Consider the following 20,073-nt stretch of genomic DNA (forward strand, 5'->3'; position numbering starts at 1 on the left):
AAAAAAAGAAATGGGACAGAGAAAGGGAGCCCTACTGGGCTGGATACGGATGCAGGCAGAGTCAAGCCCAGTTTTACTTCCACCCAGAGTCAGTTTCCAAGGAGCCTGGGATTACAAGGCAGAAGAACCCAGGGTGGATTTTCACTCGTGATCATGTTCTCCGTCTGGCCATCCTTCTACCCCCAATGCCAAGCTTTTGGTTATGAACTAAGCTACTGGTTCCGACTACAGTGTAATATTTAAAATCTATCAGTCTCAAGAATGCCTTTGGCACCCAATGAGCAGCTACCCGCTGCCATTTCCCAATGTCACACAATGTCCCTGAGCCACTCCTCTTGTCACAGGCCACAAGGACAGAGGTATCTACTATTGATGAACATCCAACATTAATCTAGAGCAGAAAAAGCCAAACAAGAAAAAGAAAAGCAAATCATTTCATCCAAACATTTAACTATCCTTGCCAAGCGTTGATCAGGTAACATACTTGGTTCCAGGCACAAACGCCACTCTGAATTCAGGACCCTCAGAACAGTAACTTCACATTTTGGAGAGAATAAACAGAGAGATGCATCAAGGGCTAGTCCAGGACTCCAATGACCACAAATCTTTTCCTAAATATTCTGCTAAAGTGAAAAGTGACTTTGAAAACATTAAATGCTGTCCCCATTTCCTTGCTTGTAGCAATATGAATAATAGAATAACCCAACAGAAAAGCAACACCACCTTATGGACTTAGAACTGAAGTCTTGGTCTCCTTAGACCAGCGGTTCTCAACCTGTGGGTCGCGACCCCTTTGGGGGTCAAACAACCCTTTCACAGGGGTCGCCTAAGACCATCGGAAAACAAAAGGATATTTACATTACGATTCATAACAGTAGCAAAATTACAGTTATAGAGTAACAACGAAAATAATTTTATGGTTGGGGGTCACCACAACATGAGGAACTGTATTAAGGGGTCACGGCATTAGGAAGGTTGAGAACCGCTGCCTTAGACTAAACCTCTCTTATCAGTTTTTATGGATTTTCCCTGGCCTAGAACCCCAGAGCTCCAGTCTGCTAGCCCCAAACTGGTTACCCCGCACCATGTACCTTCTAACTCATAAATGTGCAATAATAATGGGTCAGACATTTTACACACATTATCTCACGTAAACCCCTCAACAACTCCAGGGGTAAATGCCATTATTATCCTTATTTTACAGATAAGGAAACTGACAGATGAAGTGACTTTCCAATTGAGTCTAGAGCTCATACTGAAATGTCTGACTTCAAAGCTTGGGCTCTTAAAGACCACACTACACAGTAAGGTTTCAAAGGCTGACGAACTACCAATTAACTTCTTAAAATAAAAGTATATACAGAAATAAAACATTAAGTCTTTACAGCATAAAAGTAAGATGCAGGACCGTGTTCATATTTGTTAGATGGTGCATAAGGTAATGAGGTCCCATAAAATAAAATGAGCAAAATAGGGAATTCATAGTGAGCATAGACATGATACGCTTTTCAAAAATATTTCACCTTCTTCAGTGTTTTTGAGAAATGTTTACTAAAAATTGACTTAGTGATAAGGAGGACAATTCCCCAATTCAGAAGAGAACAACTTATTACATTATTAATACTATACAGAAAATATTCTTTAAAACAAACACTAAAGTCAAATTTAGAAAGCAAGCCACAGCATAAATGAGCTATAACATTAAATTTTCATCTCTGCTGCACTCATGTGCCTCCACAGCCTGTATGTTTAGAAACTCACAATATGAAACAGGATGAAAAGAAAGCAGCACAATTCTCAACATTTTTCAAAATGCTAAAGAGACAAGGCATGTGCATTTTCAACAACATCATAAAATAAATTTTCACAGCTGAGGGTCTCTTTGTATGTTCACCATGAGAATTTTTTTTTTTTTAAGGAGGGCGCAGTTCACAGTGCCCCATGCCGGGATCAATCCAGCAATCTTGGTGTTATCAGCACCACGTTCCAACCAACTGAACTAACCAGCCACCCCAAGGAATATTTTTTTAATTAAAGTTTAAAGCTAACAGAAAAAAAAAAAGACTTTCCCTCTCACATTCTCATTCAAAATCTAAATCTTACAGAAAAATCTATAATTTCAAAATGCATTCCAATTTGAAAAATATACATGAGAGCTTTTGAAATCTTGAGTACGGTGCCTATAAAGTTTAACACTCCAGCTGTAAAATTCACACTCAAAGCCCACAGCACTGATAAGGCTCGAAGAATGGCTACATGTGAAAAGGAGACCAGGACGGGGGATGGATAGAACACTGCCCAGTTCTAGAAAGAAGAAAACAGTCTGGGCGTGGGACACCTTGGAAAGCAGTGTCAGTTGGTCATCAATGCTCCCATTTTCAGGGAGCTGTGCCCTATTCTTGATAAGTCCTCATTATCTCTTGTTCTCTCACAGTCTGTCCCTCCACAGAGACTAAGCCCCGTTATATGAGGACAGAGGTTCAGTGGGTCCCCAGCCACTTGCTTTTGCTGTCTCTCAAAAGTCCGATGGGTAAGTGCACCACAGTCTCAGGTGGGGCCCAGAAATCCTATTTGGGAACAAAGGTTTGTAGAAAAGTTAAAAATGTCCATTATACCACAAGGCAGAATTTCTCACGTCATAAAAACAGAAAGGACCAGCAGGAAACTATAAGGAAAACAAATTCTAGAGGCATTCATCAATTTGGGGGCAGAGGAATTACAGTCACATAATTGGGGAGAAGTAGCTTTGTCCTTTTTTTGAAAAGCCCAAAGAGCTTTCCATGTGGCATCTTGTCAGTGGGGTTGTAAGTGCTGTGCAAAATGCAGCCATGTATAAATGTACACAGTGACGGAAAATTAATTCAAGATAGAAGCATCAACAGGACTTGGGAGGCACTGAAAGTTAAGATCTGATTATGAGACGTAGAAGGAGGAGCATGTTTGGAATTTGTTTACGAAGTCAGGGGTTGAGATTGGAGGTGGAATGCTGTTTTTTCAAAATACACATGAACTCAAAGGGTGGATAAGATTTCTTTCTGATAATAAAGTTCAGCTGGGAGAATAGGCTAACCAGGGAGCATGTCTATTGAAAACAAACCAGGCCCGACACAGGCCTTGTCACAGTATCTACCTGGGCTGTATGCACGCGCTCCTTTTAGGAGCCCAATGCTTATACATAAATGCCAAGTGACAATAGTTAGTCTACTCAACTCCCTCTTAATACACAGCTAAAACTCTTCATTGTTTAATAAAGTAATAAAAGAAGTTTTAAGAACGTGAAGCCATCCGAAGAAGTTTCATGAACAAATTCATCATTAAATTCTGAAATTAAAATGTAAACCCTAAGTTGTGGAAATATTATAAATCTCCACACCGGAGTCTTGCAGTTGAACTAGAAACTAAGATACAGTCATGAGATTTCCCACCCACCCCCTTTCCAAACTAAAATGATAAGATCTATGTCGTCTTCTATAAAATTTTAAACCATGTTTCTTCTGGCCTTTTCCATTTGAAAGTGAAATTCATTTCCCTATAAATATTTTAATACCATTCTCCTGTGAACAGACACAATCCATCAGAAAACAATTTCATAATTGTTTCACAAGCTTACGCCGCCTATAATGTCACAAAGTAGAGATCATGGGGGGAAGAAAATATGGTTATTACACTTTGAAAATAATAGTGAGGTCTTGAGAATATACCCATCAAATGAAGAAACAGATCCTGTGGCCACCGTGTAATTCAAATGCAGATTAAACTAACTGCCTGTAGGGGTGGGGGAGGGAGAATAGACTCACCATAAATTTCATTTATGAAAATGAACAGCACTGAATACCTCCTATAAAAAAATTCAAAGTTCACGGTGCATATTTCCCTTCTCTAGACCATCAAAAACTAAGGTTAATTTTGCTTTGCTTGACTTTTATTAGTGAGCCTGTTATGGGCTGAATCCTGTCCCCCTAAAAAAGACATGTTGAATTCCTAGCCTATGGTATCTCAGGATGTAACCTTATGTGGAGATAGGGTCTCTACAAAGGGAATCAAGTCAAAGTGAGGTCATTAGGGTGGGCCCTAATCCAATATGACTGCTGCCCTTATGAAAAGCGAAAGTTGGTTACAGAGAGACACACACAGAGATGATGTGAAGACACAGGAAGAAGGTGGCCATCCACAAGCCAAGGAGAGATCCCTCCCTCACAGCCCCCAGAAAAAAACAAACCTGTGGACACCTTGATGCCCGACCTCCAGCCTCCAGAGCTGTGAGATAATACGCTTCTGTTGTTTCAGCCACCCAGTTTGTGGTACTTTGTACAGCAGGCCAAGCAAACTAGTACAGAAGCTATGAGGACTTTTTATTTTAAAAACCATCTCTGTACTTATCCACAGGAGAATTTCACCAGGAATTAATGTCAAATTTATTAGGCTGTAATTTCTACAATCTGTCTCTCTTCCCCTTTCTAAAACTTGGAATATTTTCCCATCTACAAAATTCTCCAAGCTCTCTTTTGCAGATTATTTCTCAAAGAGAACAGGCAATAATGAGTATAACTACTACCTAACACAGTGTCAACTCTGTGTCGACTACTTACATAAAGTATCTGATTTATTTGTTACGGTAACCAGAAGAGGTCGTGAGTACTGTTATTATCACCACTGAGGCACATTTTGCAGATGACACTGCATCACCATTTTACAGATGGGGGAACTGAGGCACAGCGAGGTGAAGCAACCAACCCAGCTGGGCACCTGAGTCCATTCTCTTAACTCTCCCACCACTTCTCCTCCCACTGTTAAGGGCCATGGCTCCAGGGTTTCAGTCCCAGGATCACACAGACAAGGTGTTCTCAGGTCCCTAAGACGCCATTCATCTGGACCTAGTGATTCGAACTTCTTTTATTCCAATGAAGAATGGCTTGATGTCTTCTTAATGTTGGCTCTCCTGACCTTTTAATTTCTTCCTAACGCTCATGGATCTTTTCTAGTTTTAAATATCTTCTTCTTGGTTGAAAGAATTAAAGCTAAATAGGAATTTGATAACTCTACTTTTTTCCTTTGTCAACTTTCATTATCATAGCATCTCTCCCAAGCCATGGTTCATCCGTTTTCTTGTTTCTTTGTCTTGAGAATTTTTCACAAACCATTGCTCACATTGGCCGTTAGCTGTTTCCTGATCCTATTCTTACTGTTTGTGCCTTTTTAAATTCTCAGTTGGCCATCTTTTAAACTGTGAGTTGTACTAATCAGAGCTTGGACAGCTCCAGGGGATGACCTATGTTGCTTTTTTTGTTTTGGAGTTTGTTTATTTGTTGGGGTTTTGGTTTTGGTTTTAAGACTTATTCCCCCCTTTTCTCTCCCATTGAAATAACTAACACATTTTCAATCAGAACTTTGTCAAAGTCTTCTATCTCACTGAGGCACCTTTCTTTTTATTCCTTCTTTGATTTATTCAGTAAATCTTTATTACTGGCCAACTGTGAGCCAAGGACTATTCCAGTCACCAGGTATACAGGGAATCAAAGTCTACATGGCTCCTGCTTCAGAGTGGCTCATGTCCTCTGGTCCCTCAACCTGTACGACCCTTCTTGCTTCTCATACACTCTTTTTTTTTAAATTATTTATTGGAGTGACATTGGCTGTAACGTTATGTAAGTTTCAAGTGTAGAATTCATCTGTATATTACATTGTGTGCTCACCACCCAAAGTCTAGTCTCCTTCTGTCACCATGTATCTGACCCCCTCTACCCTCCTCTACCTGCCCCCACATCCCCTTCCCCTCTGGTAACAACCACTCTGTTGTCTGTGTCTAAGAGTTTGCTTGTTTGTTTCATCCATCTGTTTGTTGCTCTCTGCTTTATATCCCACATCCCTCTTTTGGGTATCTATCTGAAAATTTTGGAAACATTTATTCATCAAGATATATGTACCCCTATGTTCACTGCAGCATCATTCACTATAACTAAGACATGGAAACAACCTAAGTGTCCTCCAATGGATGACTGGATAAAGACGTGGTACATACATACAATGGAATATTACTCAGCCATAAGAAAGGATGAAATACTGCCATTTGTGACAACATAAATGAGTCATGAGAGTATCATGCTAAGCAAAATAAGTTTCATACACTCTTAATAGGCTTTCCGAAAGTCTGGGGTTTATTCCTCCTTTCACTCTGGTGAACTTCAAGATAACGGAGACCAATTCTTCCAAAGTCCTCACAACTAATCAACAACCAATTCTTCCTTATTTTCCACATGAAGTCTGAAGCAGCTTGCAAACAGTGAAACTGAAAACAAAAGCAAAGCAAAACAACCAACTGATGCCCTCTTTTCAACTTTCGGCAGCTGTCTCGTCAAAGCCTCCCTTTACCACCACATCCAGCCTCTGTGCCAAAGTGTAAACCCGCTGAGATTCTTCCGTTATGTACCCATCTGGATAAGCCACCTCTGCAGTGGTGCCACTTCTGTTTCTCCTTCATTTCATTTGCACCCAAATGTTCTCCATCATTTTTTTCACCTTCAAGTTTCCTTCTTTCTCTACATGGATCCTCCTATTAGACATATTCTTTTTTTTTTTTAGCATAGCAAATCCCTCCGCTGCCAGAATTCATTATCAGCCTGGCCCTACCACACACTGGCAATATTTCTAGATCTTATGAACCTTCTCTAGTGTCTGGGCGTTGGTATAGATGAGTGAGATCATAAACAATCCCCTGTTGGTCTCATCTGAGGATTACTTGATCCTCCCCTCCATTCAGGTACTTCTTTTATGTTACCACCTGTTTTCTCCTGCTAGGGAATTAATTTTTAAATCCTGAGAAGCAATCTCTCCCGACCCACCAGTATACACAGAGCAAGATGCCACAGTTAGGAGGCCTGCTATCAAATAAAGAACTGCTATATCCCATTCAGAATAAATGTTCTTTTAAAATCAATCCACATGTGTTTATGCACTGTCTGTTATATCCCCATCACTGTATACAGAAAAAGCAATATGCTTTTCTTACAACCTCTGTCAAACTGCCACTCTGCAGGACACTTCCTGGGCAGCTGCCCCGTGTACAAATTATAGGTGCTTTCCTCACCACACAGCCCCTCATGTACATATGACACCAGAGACACACAAATAAACCAGCTTCCTGATTCCCAACCAACTAAACTTGATGTTACATAACTACCATTTAAAAAAAAGAATAGAGCCAACCCCTCTAAACAGGGTTTTCCTTCTTCAGCAGTCTCTGAGAAAAAGCTGTTCTCATATGGTGTTTCTATTCCTGACAGGAATAACCCTTAATTATTATGTGCCTTAAGCATCTAGAGATTGTAAAACAGAATTCCACTCAATGTTAAGAAAATCAAAGAATACGTCAATGGCAACAGAAAAGACTGGGGTGGGGGAGAGACAGAAGTTGAGGGGGGAGGCAGGAGTGGGACACAGGAGAAGCACATGCTATACTCAGTTGTTTTTGAAGTTCTGGAAATCTGGGGGGAAAGACAACATGGAAAGTCACCCAAAAAAATTAAGTTCTTCCATGAGAAAATGTAAAGATTTTTCATTAATGTATTTTGTTTCAGGAAATAAACAAATCATACTTATTTCCAGGGGGAAAAAACATAATACATGGCCATGCAAGTGAATGTGCACGTGGCCTGATGTCTTAAACACAGGATTCACTATGAAAAACATCGTTGGAACAAAGCGATTTTTTACAAACCCACCTTTGTAGACCACACTATTTTTGTCATCCTTTGTTCAGCGGCACGTCAGTGACCAATAATCTAGCTATACATTTCAATATTTCACCTAGACAGAGGAAACGTTCATGTGTGTCATCAGCCCAAGGACGGCAGGCTCCACACGCGTCCTCATGGAAACAGTTCCTTCTTGCTGAGTCGGCACTCAGCCCGGGATGCCTGAGGCTGAGCTGTATTGCTCAGACAGCCAAAGGAGCTCGCTGTGCCCCCAACAAAGCTAGCTGGGACATGTGCTCTATCAAGGGGACATGTATCGAGCACACAGAGGGTGCCGGAGTACACACAGGCAACTGGGACCATTCCTGCCCTCAAGAATATAATTTACTAATAGGAAAGACTTGTTTCTTTATAAAACCCAAATCTAGAGAGTTATATCCAGGGTCCTCCCACAGCCGGTCCTCCCACCCACCCACCTCCTGTGTGTAGGCAGCGAACTGTTTCTGCGTCTTACCCAACTTCTATTGACTGACCAAATAGATACGGTGGGCTTTAGATCATCCTTCTTGTCATGATGGGGTGCGAAGGCTCATGTGTCAATAGTTCAAATAGTACAGTATCTGATGAAGATAGCGAGCAGCACACCTGTTACGTAATAATGAATCTGACTAGCATTTGTCCCTAGTTCCTGAGACATACTCTAAATAGTTGGAATTTCCCGAGTAATTGAAAATATCATTGTCATTCAAGAGCCCTTTGGTCTATACTTGAGTTATGCTAACAAGATGGCTCAGGATGGGGCTGGCCGCTCCAGAAATCATGGCAGTAGAGGGTTGAGGGTTGAGTTGGGTGATATCCATGGACCTCATCCAGGGAGGGAATGATGCGGATGGATGGAGACTGAACGATCACATGGCCAATGAGTCATCACGCCCATGTATTGAAACCCCAACAAAAACTGTGGATGCCAAAGTTCAGCAGAGATTCCTAGTTGGGGAACGCATAGATGTGTCGAGAGAGACACATCCTGATTCCAAGGGGCCAGGGCAGGGAAACTCCATGTCCACGACCTCCCCATACCTCACCCTATGTGTCTTCTCACTTGGCTGATCCTGATTTGTATCCTTTATGATAAAACAATCATCTTAAGTATAGCACTTTCCTGAGATCTGTGAGTTATTCTAGCTAATTATCAAATCTGAGAGGGTGGTGGGCACCCCCAAATTTGTAGCCAGTTGTTCAGAAGTGTGGTTTGGCCTGGGGACTCCTGAACTTGTGGCTGGCATCTGAAGGGAGGGTTGTCCTGTTGGAGAAAACACGCTTAACTTGTGGAGTTGACTCTAATTCTCGATGGTTACTGCTAGAATTCCACTGCAGCTTGGCAACCCCTATTCTCAATTCCTTAGACACATGCTAGAAATAATCCCTTTAAGAAGCAAAGCTCTTGCAGCTGACTGGACCTCCCCAACCCCAACCCGCTCCCCCACCCCAACCCCAGTCTGAGAACTTCCATGGTCCAGTCTCAGCAGGAAATCGCCTCAAAGGGGTAGAGAAACACAACCATAGCACGAGGCAGGCTTTTTGATAAGTGATATAAAAGGTATAAAGGTATGAAAAGCACAATGAGCACACAAAGAGAGAGTTCAGCTATTGAGAGATTCAGAATGGCTTCACAAAGGTGGTCACAGCTGTGTGCCTTAAAAATGAAAGTAACTTTAAAAGAGGGGAGGGCAGGAAGGCATATCAACAGCACAAGTAAAGGGTCAAATAACTGTGTAAAGTTTAACAACAACAAAAATTGTATCTAATTTTTATTAAGTCCTTCCTAGGTGCCTGAAACTGTGCTAAACTTCTTTGGATATTCCGATGCAGCCTTAACCCTATGAAGCAGAGTCTATTATTATGGCTATTTTATAGATGAGGGTACTGAGACTTAGGCTAAGAAACTTGAAGGCAGCAGAGGTGGCAGTCTGGTGTGGCTGAAGAGGAGAAGCATAAATAGAAGTGGTTAGAGAAAGGCAGATTGTGAAAGGCCCCAGGGGTCCATCAGAAACCTTTTTTTTTTCTTTTTTTTTTTCCCCCTGTAGGCGACAGGAAACCATCAGAGGTGTCTGTACAAGGGAGTAATATGACCAGAACTGTGGTTTCCAAAGATAACTGGTGGCAGGAAAAGCATTCAAAACGAGAAAGACTAGAAGAGAGAGACGAGTTAGTGGACAGTGGTCAGATCGCTGGCCAGATGTGAGAGAGCCTGAACAAGGGCACTGCCAGAGGGAATAAATGTGTGGGAACGGGGATGGAGACGGGGCAGGCCTGGAAGATGGCAGAGATGCACGAGGCTCTAGAGCCTGTGTGGGTGGTGGGAAGAGAAGCCAGGAAAAGACGGCACAGACATCCAAACACCATCAACAGACGTCTGTGTATCGCTGTGCCTTTCTGTACTGATGTGTGTGTTTACTGCGCTGTTTGGTTTTGTTGTTGTTGATGGCTTTTTTTTTTTTGTTCACTGTGCTGTTCTTGACGCTCCTGCCTGAATTGGGCGAAATTCCCGCTCAATTAACAGATAATGAAGGTCACATTTAAAGACCAAATTTAATACAGGCTGGCAATTGTCGAACTCCACACCCCAGCTTTCTGGCCACCCCATTTCTCCAGACTCTCTGTGGCTGAATTGCACCTGCCTTTGATGGATAATGAGTAACGGGGGAGCGAATCAAGGATTGCTGTCTAAATGGCTTTTTTTAGACTGCTGAGATGACCACCAGCCTACTTATTGATTTAATGCTATTCCAAAGCACACACACCTTGCTAGTTTTCTTCTAGCTCCTCCTAGGATTCAGTGGGAAAGGGTCAACAGAGAGTGTGGAACAGTAAACAGGAGCTGGACACACAGCAACTCCTTCAAGGACTCCACCAAAATGCACAGTTGATTAGAGATCAAGTTAACACTGGGTCTCCACTGCTGGATTTAACAGCCCTTGCTGTTCAAACCTAGTCCTTCTCAAGTTCCCATGTGCCCCATACACCTAGGTTTGCCGGGAGAGGCTGTAGAACTGCTTCAGCCATAAGTAGATCTTTGAATCAATCATAATCCTTTTCCTAAGTCCTTGAAATGTTCTGGGTACTCAGCGCATAAGTATTATTCTGCATCCCCCTTTTCACACTGCTACTAAACAAGCTTAGGTCTTGTTAATAAACTTAACTATAAGAGAACAGAGGGGGGGGGAAGAAATTTGACTTTCCATCCCCCTAGAGACAGAGCTTCGAGGGGGCCTGATGCTCTGGAGGATAGAGGACGAGGGTGTCAGGTATGGGTATGTCTGCTTCTCTCTCACGCCTAACATTCCCAGCAACCACCATCCTTTGTAAAGCACTCATCTGAAAACGTTTAAATAAGACATACCGAAATGCACTCTTACACAAGCCCCTGACACATAATCAATACCCTTTAAGCGCACACATCTATATCTAGTATTAGCCTTGCATTTCACCGTGATGTAGGAGCTATTTGCTGAGCTTCACCTCCAAATCTTTTCTAATCTGACATCATTCCATAATAAATACGTCATCATAAAGCGAGGAAAACTACACACGAAAGCACCTTTTGTAAACATTTTCCAATGTGACAGAACTCAGTCCGTGATTGGTAAATAATGGTCTTCTACTATGATTTCAAAAGATAGTCAACTTCATTAGCTATCATGAAGGGTTCAGTAAGGTAGCTGAGAATCAGATCATTTTGAATATATACGGGAACCTTTTCATTTTGTTCAAATTAAGCGTCTTCTTCCCTCACTTTCAATCCTCCAATTCTAGCCAAAAAAAAAAAAAGGAAAATTTCCAACATCCTCTCATACCAGGTCTATGTCAAGGAACAAAAGATCTGATTTTTTCTGTGTGGTATGTAACTAAAAAGGCAAGCCAGGAATATTATAATTGATGCTAACTAGAACTCCCACACATCACAATATCCTTCCATAGAAACTAAGTGTTACTTTTAACAATGTGAAATGTTCTCCTCTCTTTAAGGGGGAAATATGAGGCAACACCTTTCAACTTATAAATAAAGGAGGGGACTAATATTTGGGTCCCTAAGAAGGTGTCATTCAATGTGTAAAAGCTTACAAATATTTCTCCCATTTAATTTCTATAAAGCTTCTGTTCGGTAGAAATGATTACTCCATGTTATAGATTATAATTAAACCCAGAAAAAAATAAATGAGTATCAATAAGGAATCTTTTAGAAAGACGTCATATTTTAAAATGGATCCTGAAAGCAATGAGAGGAAATTCTACCATGTTCATGATGGACTGGCAAAGGTGAACCTCTCCCATCCGTGGGGAGACTTTACCCGGGGTGGTCAGACATTCTGGCTCCTCAAAGCCTACTCTCAAGTCAGCTCTTCTATACCACCCAACCTCTGTCCGCCTCCCAAGAAGACACGAGGATTGGCTGCATCCTGAACTGTAGGATAAGGCATCTCTGTGGTGTAGCACAACCTTCATGCTCGCCGATGCAGCTCAGCTCTCCTGAGCACTAAGTGCCAGGCTCTGGGGACACAGGGGCGAGTAAGACAAGTCCCTCAGAGCCACCGCAAGTGAGAAGGGGGTACAGACAGGTAAGCACATGGTTCCCAGTTCGGCCTGTGCCCCATATCTAGGTGTGCCGGGAGAGGCTGCAGAACTGTTTTAGTCATATGCAAACCTTTGGAATAGATAATAATCCTTTTCCTAAGTCCTTGAAATGTTCTGGGTACTCAGCTCATAAATGTTCTTCTGGATCCCACTTTTCACACTGCTACAAGCTTAGGTCTCGCTGATAACCCTAACCCATCTTACAGATGAAAAAACTGAGGCCTAGTGATCAAGAGACTCGTTCAGTAGGATGCTGAGGGCTCTGGTGTCTGAGCTGAGTCCTGGATGATGGCTTAGTGTGGGACAGAGTGTGGTTGGCACAGACAGAGTGTGGACACTGGCTGTCTGCGTTCACGAGCTGACTGCACACAGCACTGCACGCACCACGACTTGCAATGCTCTCCCATAGGTAGGGCGTTAAGGAGATGGAACCTAACAAGTTTTTCTCAAGCTTTTCTGACCACCACCTCCAGTAAAAATATTTTTTACATCATAATCCACAACATACTTTATACATATGACCGGAGGGGAAAAAGTTTTGCAATACTCTTTTCACTACTCAAATGCACAGATGTTTCTCTTTCTCTCTCCCTCTCCCTCTCTCTCTCTCTCTCTCTCTCTCTCTCCCTCCCTCTCTCTCTTTCTTGTTCCAATACAACCCTCTAATGGGTGGAAACCCACAATATAAAAAATATTTGCATAAACCTTTTAATAGGTGTGACAATCATTTCTTTGATATACTTCCTCTTCTCGCTTCTGCACTCATTTTCCTCCTTCACCCCTCAAAAAAGCACCACTGCAAAGGAGGATGCTGATCAAGGAGCCAGAAGAACAACTCCAGTGGTGGTTTCCGCCATAGAACCATAAGCACATTACTTAACACCTCTGTGTCTCACTTTACACATCTGTACAATGGAGAGGCATATAATAGTGCCTCACTCGTAGGACTGTTAAGGATCAGAATAAATGAAAAGGTTTAAAGTACTCGGAAGAGTGTCACATGCAGTAAGTGCTCAAGTAATATTAGTTCTTATTATCATAGCTTTCAAGTCCCTTTAAACAGAATAAAATTTCATAATATTTCTTCTTTAGTATGTGAAATTCTACACTTAAATACTTCCCTCACCAACGGGGTTTTGTCTTTGGTCATTTTTCCTTTTCTTTCTCTTTCTTTCCTTTTAAAATAAATTATATGAAAACACCAACAATTGGGGAGGAAGTACTATTGAGGAAACAACAGCATTACGGTTTACTGACGGTCTGGTAAGTGCCAGAAATGGGCTGAAACCTCGACACACACTGTCCTGTTCATCCTCGCACAGCCCTGTGGGTTAAGCATTAGAATTCCCATTTCACAGGTGAAGAAACGGAAGCTCAGGGATCAAGAGGCTTCCTCGGTAGGACATGAAGGAGCCAGGATTCAAACCCAGTTCTGTGTTGCCTTCAAAACTCCAATTACACCGTAGGGCCTCTCATGAGAAGTTCTTAAGTAATCAAAGCTGGCACAAAAGCAAGAATTTCCTAGTTCCCCTGGAGATAACTCGAGTCCTTGGAGTGGTACAGAACACAGGCCTAAACACAGCTAAGGGGAAAGAACTCTCAGGTTTAAATTTAATTTCCTTCCACGTCCTCTGAGTACCCCTTAGTAAAGGCACCACCAAGGAGTGACCGACAGAAAAATGGTAAAGGAGAGCTAGTGGAGCACTGGCCTAGATAATCACCCTCCCTACAGGCTGGCAGAATGGCACTGACCGTCCCAGGTGGTTCATAATGAAAGCGCCCAGCTCAGCATCTTTCAGGCTGTCCAGAGTCAATAAATGTTCACAAGACGGAATGCCAACACAGGCGGAGTAGAAGTCAACACAATGCACAGCTCCCACTGTTTTATTTTTAAAGTCCTCCAAAATTATGTTAAGTCAAACTACTTGGTGAGAGGGAGTCCTATTTGGAAGGATGACTAAACATATTTAGCAGAGATATTTGTGTTCTGTCAGCCCCACAGGTAAAGATATATTTGACACAGATACAAGGTATATTAAATGTGGGCAGGTCAGGACCAATTTTTCAGCCCCCCAAAAGTTTCCACAAAAGTGATGCTTTGCGGAAATCACTGACAAGGTCCTGCTAAACAATTGCATCATTAACTGGTCCCTCCCTTGACCTAAAATAACTCGACCTTTGGTGACAGTACATTAACTGGCCAGTCTTGAGCATTGCTATTTCTAAGTGGTAATATTTCTCAGAAAATTGTAAGAACTGATGTATTTTTTACAAACACACAATAAATGCAATCTTGACTTTTACACATGATAAATTAAATAATGTATTTGACAAATGGCCTTGGGGTTTATATTCATTATGTGGCTTGTTGGGTAGCAAAACGTTTACAGTTGAACTTGGCATATAAATTCACATACAAATGTGAGCTATGTTTTTTTGTCTAATCATCTAGTGTTCTTTTCTCATCACCTCTTGGAAATAAAAATATTGCAGTCTCTTTTCTTTGCAAGCTCTGTGATGAAAAAAAATCCTGAATATGCTAAAGAATCCACTGCCTGCTTATGAAACATAAAAGCTTATGAAAACATGGCACGTACTCAAGTAGACCAGTTTGTTTTTAAATATTTTAATAGTGTGCACTGCTGCAGTGGGAACTAAATGTGTATTATGCCCAGTGTGTACTATACTTTGATCATTCTATCAAAAGATCAAAATTTAAATATTATGTAAATTATATTTTATACATGTTCTCCTTTGCACAAAATCAAACGGCAAACTTGTTTCTTCTCTAAACACATGAGAATATAAACAAGCAACAAATTTAAACTGAAGAAAATACTCACTAGTTCATTCCATTAAAAAAATGCCCTCAGGTATCAATTAAAATAAAAAGCCTTTATGTCTGCTTAACATAATCCTAAATGTCTATGTTTATGCTTTCCAATTTTTAAGCACATTCTTAACATTTATTTTAAAGGATGTTAAGTTAATTATGTATGCTGTTTTCACAAGGAATGCTATGTAAGTCCTCTTCCTAAAAAAGCTGAGAGGCTTTACACATCAATAGAAATGACATCAGAAATTAAAGAACCAATATTCAATACCCAATAATCAAGAAAAGTTGTCATTTCCATAACAACTAAATTTAAAGTATGAACTTTGATTGGATCCTGGTTTTAAGGGAAAAAACAGCTATAAAAGACATTCTTAGCGATGGGAGACATGTGAGCATAAACAGGATATTAGATGTTACAAAAATTCTAGTTAATTTTCTCAGGTATGATCATGGCTCTGTGGTTCTTTAAGAAATTATCCTTATTCTTAGTGCATGCATGATGTAATTTTTAGGGATGAAATATCTTGATGTATGAAACTAACTTGATGCATAAAATTGACAAATGTTCCAATAACAGTAAAAGTACTTGCACATATAAGTAGACAAAAACCTAAAGCAAATATGGCAACGTGTTAACAATAGTTGAATCTCAGTGGAGGGTATACATATATTCGTGGTATTATTCTTCCAACCACTTTGTGTATATCAAAATTTTCACAATAAAAACTTACAAGGAGAAGAAGAAATAGTCATTTTCACTTAACTATGTATGTGTATTGATGCCTGGATCAAACTATGTACAGATAAAATATTGCTTTACATGGACACAGAATGTTTCACTTTCCAGTAGCAGTATGCTTCCGAGAATCAATTTTTCAACACTGACCCAGAGAAATTATGGGAGTCCTTCTGGCCAAGGCCACAGGGAGCAGCTGACTGACACACACCACCTGAATTAGGGCAGAGGAATCAGGATCCCTAGAGGGTAATCCATTCTGACCAGCAAGTTTGCGTGGCAACCTGTGCCCTTGGTAAAATAAAGGTTGAGGACAGGGGCCTTGTAGCCAAGAACCTTCACAGCAGACAGAACCTTTGCCAGGTTCCAATTTCTGGAGATAGTACATGACATGAAGTTAAAGCTAAATTAAACCATTTGAAACTATCAGCTCTACTCATTCGGTCTTCTCCTGGCGGACTGCCAGGCTCAATATTAAGCAAAAAATCTGAGCTGCTGCCCCCAAAATTCAAATTAAACCAAATAACAAAGTTCTGGAATGATATGAGAAATTTTAGAGAGAAACTCTGTAACCATTGGGTTTACAGATAACTGACGTATTGAAAATAAGACTCAAGACTTCTGAAACAATACAGCAGGATGGTTTGTTCCTATCTACAAAAAGAGGCTTTTGTTTTGAGGTCCTAATCTTAAAGGTTCTGGGCACCAGTTCACTATTAAGTCAGTGCAAACCAACCATCCATGACTCGTTGCAGAATCTGTGATTCTTTTTAATTGGACCAATCTGAAACAGAGCAGTAAGCACTGAATTTTCAAAAGGCCCAATGCAAAGACTCCACTTCGGTTGTACCTCTTTTTTCTGTCCTTGTATTTTTACCTTTTCATTATAATTCTTATATCATATTATATATCATATCATATATCATATCATATTAATAATTGTTCTCTCCACCTGTTCTTTCTTTCCTGTCTTTTCCCTTCCCCTCCCACCCCTCCAGGCCTACCAGGGCCACTCAAAGGCATTGTTATCACCAGATTAAACTCTAGGCTATGGAGCTATAAAGTATCCTGGTGTGGCCCATAAAGCCTGATCAAATCAGGCCAGGACTGGAATACTTACAAGAAGCATGGTTCACTTTCCTTTAACCAAAGAACCATTATCCTGTTTATGGGTTGCGGGGGCCCTTTCCCTCCGAGTTTCTGCTGCCTGCCTTTGATCTTTAACCAATCATTTATACCTCTCTTTAAGAGAAGCAGGAGAGCATGACACTGAAATCTCGTTTGTTTCACATTATCCCAGTAAGAGGCATGGCACAGGACGGTGGAAAACATCAATAAGTTTGGGGAATATCTGTGGACTTCACTTATCCAAGAAAGTCCTGAATTCTGTTCAAGCTCCTCATTTTTTTTTTTAAGTTTCTGTTCTGTCTGTAAGCACTAAGCTAAGACCGGAAGGAAACACAAAAAGGTGTTTTGTGTTTTTTTTAGTTCTTCACCAGAGAGATATGAGCATTTACTGTCTCCCATGAGCAAAGAATGAATTAACCACGGGCCCTCCATCTCCAGGAGCCCTGAATGAACCTGCTTCAAAAAGTCTAGGGAGAATGTATCCCTATCAATATTGCACCCAAAAGGCTAGGCAGTTCCTCTGCCTCCTTCAGGCCCATAGGCTCCACAGAAAACTGAGAAGGGTCAACATTCAGGGCCAAGGGCCAACAGTTGTAAACAATCTGGGAGGATGCTCACAGGAGTGGAGAAACACATGCTCTGGGGCAGCAAGGTAGCCATTTGGAAGCACTGGCCAATGCTTAACCATTTACAGCCTCTAGGAGTGATCTGAGCTTATCCTCTCCATGCCTCAATTTCTTTATCTGTTAAATGGGGATAATAATAGTCCTCCCCCACTAGGTTGTAGGGTCTGTAAAGGTTAAATAAGTCAGTGTACACAAAGAGCTTAGAACAGGGCCTAGCACATGGTAAGCACTTTATAAATGCTAGCTAATTGCTATTATTTTAGGCTAAAAGATACCTACAGAAAAATACCAAGGAAAGCTTACCCTCCTTAATCCCCACTGACAGACCTACTACTAATCAGCCAGAAATACCCACGTCTCAATTTTTGGGTTACCTATGTAAGTTGCGGAATCTCTGGAGCCGTCTCAGCTAAGAACAAGTGAGACTCCTTTCCACAGCAGCGAGGTTCGGATACACAATTGCAGTATGGCACTGTCATATGATTAAAATGGAAACTGACATGTGATTTAAATGGAAATCTACCTGACATGCAGTTCAGAGCCCACACATTAGCAGCATGTAAGTTCTGCAGCTTCTAACAAAAGTCTCCAACTCTGCCGACACTGAACTTCAAACACTATCCTTCTGGTTAAAGACACACACACCTTACCCTACACATTAGAAAGACATGAATGCAGTGAACTTCAGCCAAGTCTATGGCCCTGGAGTCCGTGGCATAGACAGGTGATTGGCCCCTGCCACACGTGAGGGACAGAGTGAGTTCAGAACAGGCAGACCCGCTCACTTTTATGCGCTGATGCTGTGCCACACCTGGCATGCCATGTTGACAGTACTTACGCATTACAATAGGGCTTCTTTTCATAGCCTTTGTAGTTGTTCATGTTGAGAGCCATCTTGCAGACTTCACAATGGAAACATCCTTTATGCCAATACTGAAAAAAATAAATAAATATTTAAAACTTTAGTACCAGGCCCGTTCTTTCAAGGATGAGTACAAAAAGGCGACATATTTTTAGTGCCTCATAGTCCCACCCTGTATTTGAAAATACTACAACAACCTGATTGAAGGTAACAGCGGATGTGTTTGCCTACTTTCAGTTAAGTCAATAAAGCAGGCAGCTATTAAAATTGAGTTTTAGATGAATCCCCACCACAGCGTACAAGACTCAGACGGAAGAGCTGCCAAGGCTCTGTCCATATTGCACTTGTCTGAGCAGCTAGAGTGGAATTCTGAGCTTGGTTGCGGGAGAAGTGGAGCCTGTGAAGTGGCTTCAAAATGAAAACGACTCCAGTTCAAAGTGCCTCAACACCGTGTTGGTTGGATCTCGATAAATAAGTGTCCACAGGAAGTCAGGCAACCCGCAGCGCAGGCGGCATACTACGTAAGTACCCTTGCCTCCCTCCATCCCCGCCCCATCCCAGTCCAGCTTCCACTATATTGCGGGAAGGCGGACCCTGTCCGGGTGACTGTCGGGATGACGGCTGCTGTTATGAAGCATTTGTGTCACCACACGCAGATTTCACAGGGACTGCCTCCGGCTGGTTTCAATTGTCAGGCACTCAGGATAGCGCCGGGGTCTGTCTCCCAGGCTGTTCAAGTCCATCCGCGCCTGGGAAGGGCCGGGAGCAGGGCTGCGGGGGCCGGGCTAAAGCCACTTCCTCTGGAATTCCCCAACCGAGTGGATCAGCCCCCGTGGGTCCTGCCCGCCGCACGGAGCCCGGGCTCTCGGGGGAGATTACCCTTAGCACTGCGGCAGCGGCCGCCCCTGACATGTTAATTACTATTTGCTTCTCCACCTCGCCGCTGGCATGGGAGGCACTGGGGCGGGGGAGAAGCGGGGGTGCGGGCGGATCCTCAGGGTGACGGGTGCGGGGTGGTGAGGGGCAGGAGCGGAGGTGGGAGGGGGCGCGGTTCGCCGATTCGTCCCTTGGTGCGGGGCTGGACTCCCCGACAGCGCTTCGCCGTGCACGCTCCGCAGGAGCTCAGCTCAGGCAAGCGCAGCCCCGCACCCCCGCCGTCCGCACCCCGACTAAAGCCTCTGGTGGTTCCAACAGCACCAGCGCCAAGCGTGCTCGCTGACACTCCCCGCGGGCGTTTCCCTTCGCGTGCCCTCACCCGGGGCCAAGACCACGCAAACACCCAGACCCACTCGTCTCTTTCCGTCCCAGACGCCAAAACTTCCCCAAGCAGGTGCAGCCCAGCCCCCGTAGGTCCGGGCGCCCCTCGCTCACCTTATCCAGGCAGTTGACTTTCTCCGTGGGATACACGACTTTCCCGCAGCGGGCGCACTGGGGATTCATTGTCGCGGTTCCCAGGGGCGGCGGCGGGGCGGAGGCGGCGGCGGCGGCTGGGGGCTCCGAGGAGCCGCTGTGACATCCCCCGGCGAGCCCCGCACGGGCGGGAGGGAGGCGGGCGGGCG

At 42.7% G+C, this 20,073-nt stretch overlaps 1 protein-coding gene across 1 annotated transcript in view; it reads right to left on the reverse strand.

Annotated features, from left to right (window-relative positions):
- The window catches only part of NEBL (nebulette), a 389,725-nt gene extending 369,658 nt beyond the window's left edge, over positions 1-20,067 (reverse strand). The window contains exons 1-2 of the mRNA XM_019665141.1: positions 19,886-20,067; positions 18,491-18,585 (exon numbers count right to left, since the gene is read on the reverse strand). Coding sequence (XP_019520686.1) covers positions 18,491-18,585; positions 19,886-19,954 — 164 coding nt within the window. The 5' untranslated portion in view covers positions 19,955-20,067. The remainder of the gene's footprint in view (positions 1-18,490; positions 18,586-19,885) is intronic.
- Between the last annotated feature and the right edge of the window lie 6 nt (positions 20,068-20,073).

The sequence above is a fragment of the Hipposideros armiger genome, unplaced genomic scaffold (assembly GCF_001890085.2).
Source record: "Hipposideros armiger isolate ML-2016 unplaced genomic scaffold, ASM189008v1 scaffold_434, whole genome shotgun sequence".
NCBI classification, from domain to species: Eukaryota; Metazoa; Chordata; class Mammalia; order Chiroptera; family Hipposideridae; genus Hipposideros; species Hipposideros armiger.